The sequence below is a fragment of the Boleophthalmus pectinirostris genome, unplaced genomic scaffold (assembly GCF_026225935.1).
Source record: "Boleophthalmus pectinirostris isolate CB_2022bp ecotype Guang Dong unplaced genomic scaffold, ASM2622593v1 HiC_scaffold_1, whole genome shotgun sequence".
In the NCBI taxonomy this organism is placed as follows: Eukaryota; Metazoa; Chordata; class Actinopteri; order Gobiiformes; family Gobiidae; genus Boleophthalmus; species Boleophthalmus pectinirostris.
Window position 1 is genome coordinate 27941304 of NW_026570970.1, and position 13364 is coordinate 27954667.

The 13364-nt window shown below is 39.1% G+C and overlaps 1 protein-coding gene across 1 annotated transcript in view; it reads left to right on the forward strand.

Annotated features, from left to right (window-relative positions):
• The window catches only part of wnt6b (wingless-type MMTV integration site family, member 6b), a 41919-nt gene extending 28963 nt beyond the window's left edge, over positions 1-12956 (forward strand). Inside the window, exons 3-4 of the mRNA XM_020920388.2 lie at positions 5439-5740; positions 11874-12956. Of these exons, the coding sequence (XP_020776047.1) occupies positions 5439-5740; positions 11874-12335 (764 nt within the window). The 3' untranslated portion in view covers positions 12336-12956. The remainder of the gene's footprint in view (positions 1-5438; positions 5741-11873) is intronic.
• The last annotated feature ends 408 nt before the right edge of the window (positions 12957-13364 follow it).

The following is a 13364-nucleotide window of genomic DNA, read 5'->3' on the forward strand; positions in this document are numbered from 1 at the left end:
ATGAACGAATGATACAGGGATTAAGTTTGACCCAGGTTGGAGCATTTCTAAATATGGTCCCAGCTCACAGTTTAGTTCAAGGTTGCAGGACTTTCAAATGTTTATAGAAAGATATTGCATGTTTGTTTTAATTTTAATTTCAATTTGACATTTGAGTTTATTATTTATTATAAACTCAAGGTTTGAATTTTGCATCTGTAGAACAACAACTGTAATATTATCAATTATTTTTTGACAACCTTGTTACACCCCTGGCCCACGTGGATTTGGGTTAAACTGTTATGTGTCTGAAATACTTTTCTTTCTCATTTACTATTTTAAAGAAGACAAATTAGACTTAAAGTGGCTGTGACAGGTTAGACTACTCATTTTACTGAAACACTGTTAGATCATTATATTTAACATTTTTGCAAAAACATTCACACTTGTTTTCCCATTTTTTTAGCTTTTAAATTTTACTCCCTTTTTGGAAATTGTGAAATCACACTAGGGAATTTTATAACTGTTGCCTCGCAAAACAGACAAATACAAATATAAGAAAACACCTTCATTTTGTTGAAATCATGTTCAGGATCAGAAAAAAATGTGTTTCGTGCGTGTAAACTGTGTCAAACTTTTGGATAGAATTCTCCTTGAGACATCATCGATATGTTTGAACTTCTGAACTTCTTGTAATTTTCAACACATTTTCTCAACTTTTCTTCCCAAATTAAATTCTCCCCAAGTAAGCTATAATTTATATTTACAAAAGTTATAATTTCGCCAAACTAAATCAGCATTAGAGAATCATAAAATCGGCAATATGCTTAAAAAAAACGTTCTGCTGACTTCAGTGTGGTGCTGATTTCTGTCCGCTTCTTCACACATCATCTTGACTACATTGTGTTATTCAGTGTAACTCTATCTCACTTACATGTGTACTGTATAGATAGATGTTTTAATGGACACTTCATTTGTGCTTCTGTAAAACTGTCTTGATTCTCCTCAGATGTGAAAACAATAAGGTGTGGTCCTAGCATGTGTACAGTAATAATATTAACTGCACATTTCACATTTGTTGAATCATACGAGACTGTGGGTGTTAGGAGTACAGCTGGGATTGATATGAGACACGGGGCAGTGTGCTTCGGATCACACGCCACTCTCCCCTTCTTTTGTTTTGTACATACTCAACATTAAAATATTGAGTATATTCTTATAAGTTTACTTTTGGACCTCTATGCTGATGTGTTCTGAGCAAGAATGATGAGCAAGAGGAAGATCTGGGTTTGAAGTTTGACAGGGCATTTGTAAATCTAGTCACACCTATTGGGAATTCTTCAGAAAGAGCTCATAGTAGATTGAACCAAAATTGGGGGATTTTTATTTTATTACAAGTTTAAAGTGGTATGATTTTGCACTTTTTTGTAAATATCACAAAACCCTGGCCGCATCACACATTTGTTTGTCCAGTACCAGTTTAAGATCCAAATAAGTTTGATCCGTTTGAGTCCATTGAAAACATGTATGTAAAAAAACAAAGCACTCACAGGTTAAACTTTAAAAACCTTTATTATAACATGGCTTATTTGATTAAAGAAGACCTACAACTCAAAATTTACTTCCTGCAGATTTATCCTTCAGTGTTGTATTTGGAGTGATTTGTGCATGTTTGAGTGATGTTTAATCACTTATTTTCAAGACTCCATATTGCTGATCAACCTTCGTTTTCACTAGCCTGATTCATCAGCCGGTTTTACGTCATTTCACTTCGTACAAACTGTTTAACCTCGCAGCCTTAGAGTTCGTTCGCTCGATGGTAGGTGAGTACTTTTTATCATTTAATCAATCGCTGCTATTTGGTCGTGACGTATATAATGCACCGCTAACGGGGCTAACTGATATATTAAGCTTTTCCCAAATCCCGTAGGAAGAAGGACAATAACGTCTTTTCCTCTTGATGAAATTCACCAAACATTCTCTTTATTCCAACTTTAAATCCTCGATCTCGAGAATCGCTGACAACACTGAATATATCACTCTTCGCTGATTGGCTGGTGCCCGAACTTGCACCTCCGGGGAATTGCAAACCGTCTAGTATATTCTGATTCCTGATCTAGTCGCTGAAGAGAAATGAAATTAAGCGGAGGCACTAGGTGGCGCCAGCCTGGCTGCGTTTTCACTGTCACCATCATACATTGGTCTTTGTTTACTTTGTTCTCCAATTTTATTTTTCTTAATCTGTGATATGCGTAAGATTTAGCAGTGTAATTTTGGTACAAATAAAAAATAGAATAAATTCTGCTACTCCCTACTGGCTAGAGTGATCTGCAGCTGTTCATTGGAGTTGCGGACTCGTGATGATATTTACAAACATTATCTGCTCCCATTGGACACTGCCATGGAAATCAGCGGACTTGTCATTTTAGATTAATATTACAATTTAAAATGTGAAAATTATGATCAAATTATAACATAATGTTTTGCAGGTGTCATAGATTATAACTATATGGCTCAAGCACTATGTGTGTGCTTTAAAAAAATGTGTTTCAGCTCTGCCAATCTTTTGATTCTCCTTGTTCGGTCATTACAAAATAAGAATCAATCCTTCATATCAATACTCATATTAGCACCAATATATTGTCAACCCCAGCTGAAAGTGTACATTCACACAAACCTTGGCCTATGACTCCAAGTGGTTTAATATCAGTAAAGATAGAGGCAATAACTGTAGTATAAAACAGGGAAAAATACAGGTATTTCAGGCTGTAACTGTCAGTGACTGCAGTTGTCAGCACAGAAAGGCCAAAAATGAACAGGTCTACTATGCGGTGCCTCCCCTCTCCCTCTGGCACTAAACATAAATCTGTGAAATGAGGAACAAATATCCAGTTTCATTGTTTTACATAAGGGCAAACACACAGGAACATGAGTCACACAAGGATAGCAACAATCTTAAATCATTAATTTTAATACATACATACATGTACAACATATAACCATGTCATAGTAAAAATAAATAAATAAATGAATTAATTAATAAATCTCAGCCCTTATAGGTTCATGGGATCTTCTCAATTTCAGACTATAACATTTTAGGTTTGTCCTTGCACTGCATCTAACTTTTCTATCTTGGTGTCTCTTTATTGTCTCCTTGGAGATGATATTACTTTGCTCCACAATCAACATGCATTCTTACTTTGAGCAGGGTCACCTCTAGCCAGGCTAGCCCCACCTAGTGCCTCCGCTCAATTTCATTTCTCTCCAGTCAGCGACTAGGTCAGGAATCGGAATACACTAGACGGTTTGCAAGAACCCCGGAAGTGCAAGTTCTGGCACCAGCCAGTCAGAGCCATATATTCTGTGTTGGCAACGATTCTGGGGATCGAGGATTTAACGCCGGAATAAAGAGAATGTTTGGTGAATTTTATCAAGGGGAAAGACGTTATTGCCCTTCTTCCTACGAGATTTGGGAAAAGCTTAGAGGTGCAATACATACGTCACGATAATAGCAGCGATTGGTTAAATTAAAAAAAGTACCCGCCTACTGTTGAGCGAACGAATTCTAATACTGCCAGGTCAAACAGTTTCTACAAAGTGAAACTGACTGATGAATCAGACTAGGTCGCTTCTCCATAGATTTGATGTGTGCCTGGTGGTACTACCTTTTTCCTTTAATGCCATATGGGGAAACATTCTCTGCAATGCAATGACATCTCTATGGAGGAAGGCAGGTGGCCGACCCTCTACTAGAAATGTTAGTGCTTAAAATTCACTGTAATGACATCTGAGTCTGATCCTGTTTTCTTTTAACATCCTGCATCTCTTTATAGTATTATTGTTGTGGTCCATTGTGTAAATATAGCTTTGATTTCCATGGATAAAATGAGTGCATGGGAAGGTGAGAACACAACAGTAGCCAGTTGGGGACAGATGATAATTGTCAGTTTTGGTTGGACATGCCGTCGAGTCTCAGCGCTAAGCTTGGCACCATAAATAACACGACAGCTGTGGTGTGGTACACTCTGGAACTATGGGAAATATAAGCAAAGACAATGAGGGCACTATTCAAAGTAATGGTGGAATTTTAAAACTTCTGCCACACAAAAAAGTGCCTTCTAATTATATTAAAACATCACTAACATTTTTATTGTTTGGTAATTGATAAGAACATGTGTAGGCGTATTCTCTCTTAGACTTCTATGGTAATGGTAGTTGAGGCAGGTACTAGAATAGGCTTGATAATTCACTCCTATATTTGGGATCTTTCTATTGGTTGCTCAGTGCGAACACTGAGCACCTCGTCACAAGGAGGTCTGTAGTTTGATTTCTGGCTGTTTAGAGTATTTTGGTGTAGAATTTGCATGTCACAATCTGTGATGATGGTCAAATGAAAATAAAGAAAAGCCTTAACCTGTGTATCATTTGCTCATTTGTTATTCAATATAAAACCAAAAATAAGAAAATGAAAAAAGCAACTGTTTTCTTCATTATTTGTCTCCAAAACCAAAATGAAAAAACGGATAATGGCCGTTTCCTGTTTCTGTGACTTAAACTGCAATGCCAGACTTTTGCGCCACATACAGACTGAACTCAGTCCCCGTCTCAATCACGATCTGGTCCCGGTCTAGTCGCGGTCTCAGTCCTGGTCTCAGTCCTTGTCCTGTTCAAGGTCTTAGTCCTGGTCTCAGTTCTGGTCCCGGTCTCAGCCCTGGTCTGGTCCCGGTCTAAGTGCTGGTCTCAGTCCCAGTCTGGTTCCAGTCTGGTCCTGGACCTGGTTTAGTCCTGGTTTAGTCCAAAAGTCCAGTTTAAGTCACAGAAACGGGAAACAGCCATTATCTGTTTTTTTCCATTATTCATTTAAACACAAAATAAAAAAAAAAAAAAATCATTATCTGTTTTTTCATTTTGGTTTTGAAGACAAATAATAAAGAAATAAAGAAATAAAGAAAACAGTTCTTTTGTCGTTTTCCTATTTTTGGCTTTTGAAAAAACAAAAAAAAAACAAAAAAACGAATGAACGAATGATACACGGATTAAAATTATTCATGCATTCTCAATAAAACTTACTCAGTACACATACTCATTAATAATTTTGCTACTACAATAATTTATTCTTATTGTTGTATCACAATCAGACTTTACTTTTTTAGACAGTATAATGTAATTTACAAGACAAAAATATAGTACTGTAAGATTAGTAAGATACAGTGAGATTCAAATTTTTCCTCTTTATGTAATTCTTCTCTAGAATAAATAATTATTATTGAAGGGTATCGACTATTTGGACAAGCTTACTGTATACATCATGAATTTAGTGTAAAAAATCTTTTGTGTTTACATTTATTTTGATAAATGAGCCATTTCAAATTGTTACCCGTATAAATCTTTGTCTCTGTGGCATAAAGGATAGTCTGCAAATTATCATAAACTATCTTTCTCTTCTCTCCTCCCCTCAGACATCCGTGAGACAGCGTTCGTGTATGCCATCACGGCCGCCGGAGTGACCCACGCGGTGACCCAGGCCTGCAGCATGGGGGACCTGCTGCAGTGTGGCTGTGAGGCCACCAGGAACCGCTCCCCGCCTCGGCCCTCGTCCTACGCTCCAGGGGACGGGGTCAAATGGGAGTGGGGAGGCTGTGGAGACGATGTGGAGTTTGGGTACGAAAAGTCCAAACAGTTCATGGACGCCAAGAGGAGGAGAGGGAAGAGTGACATCCGGACGCTAATAGACCTGCACAATAATGAAGCAGGGAGATTGGTAAGTTTCTGTTCAGAGCAGTGTGACAGGCAAATCAAATCCTCTAGCTAGGTATTCCTGATCATAAACTTACTATTACTTTAGTAGTCGACTTTTCAGGAATTATTATTATTCTATTGTACATTGGGATTTTTAATGGTCCTATATTACATGAAATTGTGAGCATTAACCCATTATAATGTTGTTACCTCCTCAAAAACATATCCACAGTTCTGTTTCTTTAATAAATGTTCGAGTAGCCCTTTATTATTAGTCTGTCGACATTTCCAAAGCTCAAAATGCTCTGTTGTGTGTTAATGAAACAAAACACAACTCCAGAATCAGTGTATCATTCATTCATTCATTTTTAAAGATAAAACCAAAAATAAGAAAATGAAAAAAACAACAGTTTTCTTCATTATTTGTCTCCAAAACCAAAATGAAAAAATTGATAATGATTTGTTTTTCAGTTTTCAATTTTGTGTTTAAATGAATAATGGAGAAAACGGATAACGGCCGTTTCCTGTTTCTGTGACTTAAACTGTGATGCCGCAGAAACTGAACCAGGACTGAGACTGGGAATGAGACCTGGATGAGACCAGGACCCGGACTGAGTCCGGGACCAGACCGGGAACAGGACTAGGACTGAGACCGAGACCAGATCGGGAACAGGACCAGGACTGAGCCAGGGACTGACACTGGGACCAGACTGGGACTGAGACCAAGACTGAGTCAAGGACTGAGACCGGGAACAGGATCAGAACTGAGACGGGGCCTGAGGACGGGCCTGAGACTAGGACCCAACTGGGACTGAGACCAGGACTGAGACTGGGAACAGGATCAGAACTGAGACGGGGACTGAGGACGGGGACTGAGACTGGGACCCGACCGGGACTAGACCGGGACTGAGACCAAGACTGAAACCGGGACAAGAACAGGACTGAGACCAGGACTGAGACCGGGACTGAGACCGGGACTGAGACCGGGACTGAGACCAGGACTGAAACCGGAACCAGAACAGGACTGAGACCGGGACAGAGACCGGGACCAGACTGGGACTGAGACCAGGACTGAGACCGGGACTGAGACCGGGACTGAGACCGGGACTGAGACCGGGACTGAGAACGGGACTGAGACCAGGGACTGAAACTGGGACCAGACCGGGACCAGACCAATTAAATCCTGGTTTGGTCCTGGTTCAGTGTAGCATCGCAGTTTAAGTCATAGACACTGGAAACGCTCGTTATCTGTTTTTTCCATTATTCATTTAAAAACGAAAACGGAAAAAATAAATTGTTATCCCTTTTTTTTCATTTTAGTTTTGGAGAAAAATACTGAAAAATACTTCATTTTCTTATTTTTGGTTTTATATTGAAAAATGAATGAACGAATGATACACGGATTCTCCAGGTATGTTTTGGTGAAGAAACAACATGGGCTTGAATAAATAAAAATATAAAACTCAAATATGGGGCTAAGAGACAGCCTTCAGTCTGCTGAGAGTACACCCTCTGGCTGACTGAACACTGCAGTAAAACTGGTTCACTATCAAATTCTGCCTCATTGAATGGATAAAAGCAGATCAGAGGAGATATGTTTTATTCTGGCCTCACTGACTTTGATCCCTCTTACAATATTCCACTCTCACATCTGAGGCTCTCCCTGGTGCAGCTTGTCCTCTGGAATGTTCCATCATTCCTTGAACATGCAAAAGGAGAGAAAGACATGTCCTGCAGTCATATTTGTGTAGCGCTGTAAGCCGATATTCCGACAAGAATCGAGTTTCTCCAACACAAAAACAAGAGCGTGCCACACATTTGGTTTTCAGGCCTTGGAGGCAGCGAGCGTCTTACATTTCTACAGCTCTTGTACACGTTTAAAGTCCTTCTTTGTTGAGGCGGTGAGTGGGTGAGTTATGGCCCCGGCAAGTCAATGTACTACAAGAGAAGCTTTGAATTATTCGCGTATCGTATAGATGTAGTTGCGTTAGCATTTGAAAACAATGTCAGTTTTAATGCGCATAAACGGCTATAGCCTCCAGCTTTTCTGATCGTAGATTCTAGCTCAGATCTGGATAAGGGTCACCCACTTTATCTGAGATCTCAACCCTGGTTTTAAAATGATTACTTTTCTTATCTCAGAATCTCGAAAAAGTGTGTCAGGTGTCATCATTGTTTAGTTTTGGTTTTCTATTATATGAGGGCGTGCAAATTCTAGGTATAAAACAGTATTGGTTGCTGCTTTAACATTATACGGTACTCTTCTGTGGGGAAAAAAACTGAATAAAGTCATCCCAGCGTTAAGCATCGGTGAGTTAACACAAGTGATATATATTACAACTGCAACACGGATTGTTTAAGCTCAAAATTCCGATCAGATCTAGAATATTTTCTCTCCCAAAGGCTATTTATTGGACAGCTGTAACATGAAATGCGGACAGAGTGAATAGAGATATTTTGACAAACATGCATATGTTCATCAGCCGGATTCACTTCGTGGAAACTGTCTGACCTCGCAGCATTAGAATTCGTTCACTTGACGGTAGGCAGGTACATTTTTTTATTTAACCAATCACTGCTATTTGGTCATGAAGTATGTAATGCACCGCTAATGGGGCTAACTGGTATACTAAGCTTTTCCCAAATCCCGTAGGAAGAAGAGCAATAACGTCTTTCCCCTTGATAAAATTCACCAAACATTCTCTTTATTCTGGCTTTAAATCCTCAATCTTGGGAATTGTTGCCAACACAGAATATATGGTTTTTCGGTTGGATGGTGCCCGGACTTGCACTTCCGAGGTTTTTGCAAACCCTCTAGTGTATTCTGATTCCTGATCTAGTCGATGGAGAGAAATGAAATTGAGTGGTGGCACTAGGTGGCGTCAGCCTGGTTATATGTTCAGTGCCATAAAGGTCCTTTATTACACTAAATGTATTCACATGAGCTTTTAGCCATGTTATAATCAAAAACATACCCAAAGTTGTGTTTTGTTTCATTTACATGTTCACATGCTTAATCTTTTAGTGGTCTGTCTATGTCTCCAAAGCTCCAAATGCTCTGTTCCACCTTGTGATGTCATGCAGTTTTCAAGTTAACAGCTACATTTTATCTTTTGTTCAGTAGAGGTTACCATATGCCATCACAAGCCTAAATCTGCAGGGTTTGTGTATTAAACATGTGCGAAAGAAACACAACAAAACTTCAGGTATGTTTGTGATGAAGAAACATAGATTAGATCAAATCAGATTTACACCAGACTTCACCAGTGAGCACATGTTTTGCAAATGTTGATAAAACAAATATGGAAACATAGCTGTTGATTAGTACTGTTATAGCATAGCACATTCTCTATTTCATTCTCACCGATACTGCGACCGTATTGGCAATACCTGGTCCTTCACGGTAATGTATTTCTATTGAGACTGCTGCAGAAGACATTTTTACGCATGCACGAGCAAATCAGCGAGTTGCAAAGTTCACTGCATCTGGGGTCAAAGACAGGTAGAGAGAGAGGAGCGGGATCCAGTCCAACTTCAGCATTAGTGAACAAACAATTTAAGAACATAAGAGGAGGCTTGCGTACAGAGCGAGTTGGGAAATCAAATGTGTTGTAATAGGCTGAAATGACTGTTTATTGGCTTTGGTTGTGTGTGTGCATGCGTGATGGGTTAATTATGGCCATATAAGTGAATGATCTGTTGTCAAGGCTTGTTAGATGGTAAAGGGCCCGGGGCTGTGAGAGAGGAGAGGGGGATGGGAGTTGAATTCCTTCTTAATAGCGTCTACTTTTATCTTACCTATCTATCTGTGTGTGTGCTACCTGATTGTCCTGCAGTAGCGCGCTCTCTGATATGGATCATAAACGCATGTAATAAATTAAAATAAGCCAGAGAGAGAAAAATACCACTTCAAGAACAGGTTTAGTTTACTGGTTGATAAAGGTTTTAACTTAACTTTTCAGATGCTCTCGCTCTGTGGAGATGTTATTGCTTAGCCAGGATAGTTTTTACAGTGTGACATTAAACATATCTATCTCCATGGAGACAAGCAGGGAGTTACAAATCAGATCTGTGAAGAGGCAATCCTGCTCATTGTAAGAAAGCATGATTTCAAGGTTTTATTTTGCATTTTTAAAACATGCATGATTGAACAAATGCATACTATACTTTAGGTTCTTATGCACAGACCTATTTTTATTTCATACCTTGATAGTTTTGACTGCAGAGTATAATTAAAGTACTACTAAAGCGTAATTATATGAGAAGACTTAATTATCCTTAGCGGACTATGTATAACTCTCTTGTTCTCTCGCTCCTTGCAGAGACAGAGAAAGAGAGATATTTAGATATATATGGCACAGCAACAACATCTCCACGGAAAAAGCAAGTAGCTGACCCTCCACCAGAAAAGAAAAGTAACATATTGCACTATTTTATTGCATGTTTTATTGAATGTATCACATGGTATTGCAGTGTTAAAGACTATTCCGAATTATTATGTGTTGATTGAATGATTTGTGGTCGGTATTTCAATCCAAGAACACTTGTAGCTTAAGGGAGATTTTATCCTAATTATGTGTGATTAAAAAGGCGAGAAAAAAGTCTTCCATGGGCAACAAATACAAAGTGTGGGATTCTCCGTTCTTTGATTTCATAAAGCTGGTCACATGTTAGAGGAATTGTGCTCAGCCAGGCCCAGACTTTTCAGGCCAAAACCCCCACAATAACTGCACGTCATACTTGGGAAATGAAATTCCTTTTTGTCATGATTTCAAGTTAAACCAGATTTAATTGCGTTTGTTTTAGTAGTTTATTATGTTATTTCACCTAATATAACTAAAATGTACTGTTTTCAATTTAAGAATGAATCAAATACAGAGTCAGAATTTTAAAAGTATGTCTTTCATGTGATCCCCCAGCTCATGTCTGTACAGTGCAAACTATGTGGAACTATATTAAACAAAATTGACTCTTAAGAGCTTTAAGCCATGGTATAATGTTGTTACCTCTTCAAAATCATACCTGAAGATGTGTTTTGTTTCATTCACACATGTTCGAGAACTCTTTATTATTAACCTGTCTGTACTCCAAAGCTCAATATGCCCTGGTCCACCTTGTGATGTCACGAAGAAGTAGTTTTCAAGTTAACAGCAACTTTTGACCTTTAGTTCAGTAGAGATCAGCAATTCCAGGACTGAAATGATCTAAATGATTCTAGTGAAGGTGTATGGAGTTTTAAAACACAGTGGAACACTTCCTGCCAGAGGTGGGACTTGCAAGTCATGACTTGGACTCGGGTCAGACTTGAGTCACTATTTTTAGGACTTCAGACTTGACTTGATAAAATGGACTAAGGCTTGGGACTCGTCTTGGACTTGAAGGTCAGTGACTTGGGTCTTGACTCGGACTTGAGGCCTGTGACTTGAGAAGACTTGAGAAGCACTTTTAAATCTGAATTATTTCTATTCATAATTCATAAATTCACAAGATCTTGTCAAGTCATTTAAAAAGGAAAACTTTGCATTTCTTCTTATATACTCTATAAATATTTAATATATCAATATACTATGACTTTTTAAGTTCAGTTTATCTTCAAATTCACATAAATTGCAAAAATCTAAGCAAAATTTGGTACTTTGGTTTAAAGACTTGAAATGACTTGAAGCTCAAAGCGGATGACTTGGACTTAACTTGGACTTATGGGTCAGTGACTCAAGACTCAACTTGGACTTGTCTGTATTTGACTTGGGACTTGACTCAGACTTGAGGTCAAAGACTTGAGACTTACTTGAGACTGGCAAAACAACGACTTGGTCCCACCTCTGCTTTCTGCATTACCAAATGACATCTCAAGGTGGAACAGAGTTTTTTCAGTTTGAGAGAAGAACTCCGCCTCAGTATGGAGCATTTGTGTGTTAAACATGTGAATGAAACGAAACAAAACTCCAGGTACATTACAACATGAATGAGAAAACAGTGTGATATATTCCTTTTAAGAATTTCATTATTGTTTGGTCATGGTGTAAATAATCATAAAATCAGTATGCGTGTTTTGTTTTTTGTTTTTTTCCACAACCATTATATCGTGACATCCCGAAGCCTAAATATGGGTAAAATATAAAGACTAATCCCTTGTCTTTGCTCTCCCCTCTCAGGCGGTGAAGCTGTACATGAGAACTGAATGCAAATGCCACGGTCTCTCTGGTTCTTGCACGCTCCGGACCTGCTGGAAGAAGATGCCCCATTTCCGAGAAGTGGGCGACCGGCTTTTGGAGCGATTCAACGGAGCTTCCAAAGTCATGGGCGGAAACGACGGCAAGACCCTCATCCCCGTCGGCCAAAACATCAAACCACCGGACAAACAGGATCTAATATACTCCGACGAATCTCCAGACTTCTGCCTGGCCAATCGCAAAACGGGCTCGCTGGGCACTAGGGGGCGCACTTGTAACAGCACGGCCCTGGATATCAGCGGCTGTGATTTGTTGTGCTGTCAGAGAGGGTACAAAGAGGAGACGGTTGTTTTCGAGGAGAACTGCTTGTGTAGGTTTCACTGGTGTTGCGTGGTGCAGTGCAAAAAGTGTCTGGTCAGGAAAGAGCTGAGTATGTGTCACTGATCCCAAATCTTGGACTAAACCTGGACTAAGCCCGGACAAAAGTTGGACTACATTTAAGGACTAAAGATCCGGTACCAATGGAGATTCAACAATGGATGGATATAGACAGTTTGTGAATTTATACATTAGTTGCTAGTCCCAGACAACGTTATGTAAGGTTGCATTGACCGAACCAGGACCCACTGTAAAAAGGGACTTGTTTGAAAAGATAAAACTACCTATATTTGTCTGCGGAAAAGGACCAAAGAATGTGAAATGTGTATGTTTCTATTGCAGCCAAGACAGAAATCATTTAGTCTCTTTATCACCAGAAGACTGCTATCAAACAAGTTGAAACACAGAGCTTAATATGGAACTTGCCGCAGCATGTACAGGTTCAGATACACGGGATTTCGCTGGCATTTGTGGCATTTAATAACTCTGACAACTCAACACTTACCTTGGTGTTATTGGACTGACCGAAACAAATTAATATCCACACATGTTTGTACAGGAAATAATATTATGAGAACAGCTATTACCACTACTGTCACATGCATATGAGTTTGTTGGTTTTTTTCTGTTTTGGAGTCCGCCACCTGCTTGTCTCCATGCACTTGCTGTATTGCTTTACCTGGAATGCTCCACATTATGGCATTAAACATCTCCAGCTTGTATTTATTCAGTTACAGATGTTTTATTGTTAAAGAAATACTCTGAAAAACATGCACTCTACTCTCACCTCTGCACAGATCCGACCTGTAACTTCACTACATGGCGCTACCTGCTTGTTTCTACGAAGATTTCATTTTCGTTTAATACCATACTGTGGAACATTCTAGAGTCTACGAAAGTTTCATGGGGTTCTTGCTATAGCGACGGTCCTTTGTCAGCTCAAATAAAGATAAATATTTTTTGAATAGGAAACAGTCCTCACAGAAAAACGTCTGAGTTGAATGAAATTATTCGCCTGAAATCATCTGACATCTCCATGGAGACAACAGGTGGCATACACACCTCCTCTAGAAAAGTTACAGAGTGCACCTTTAA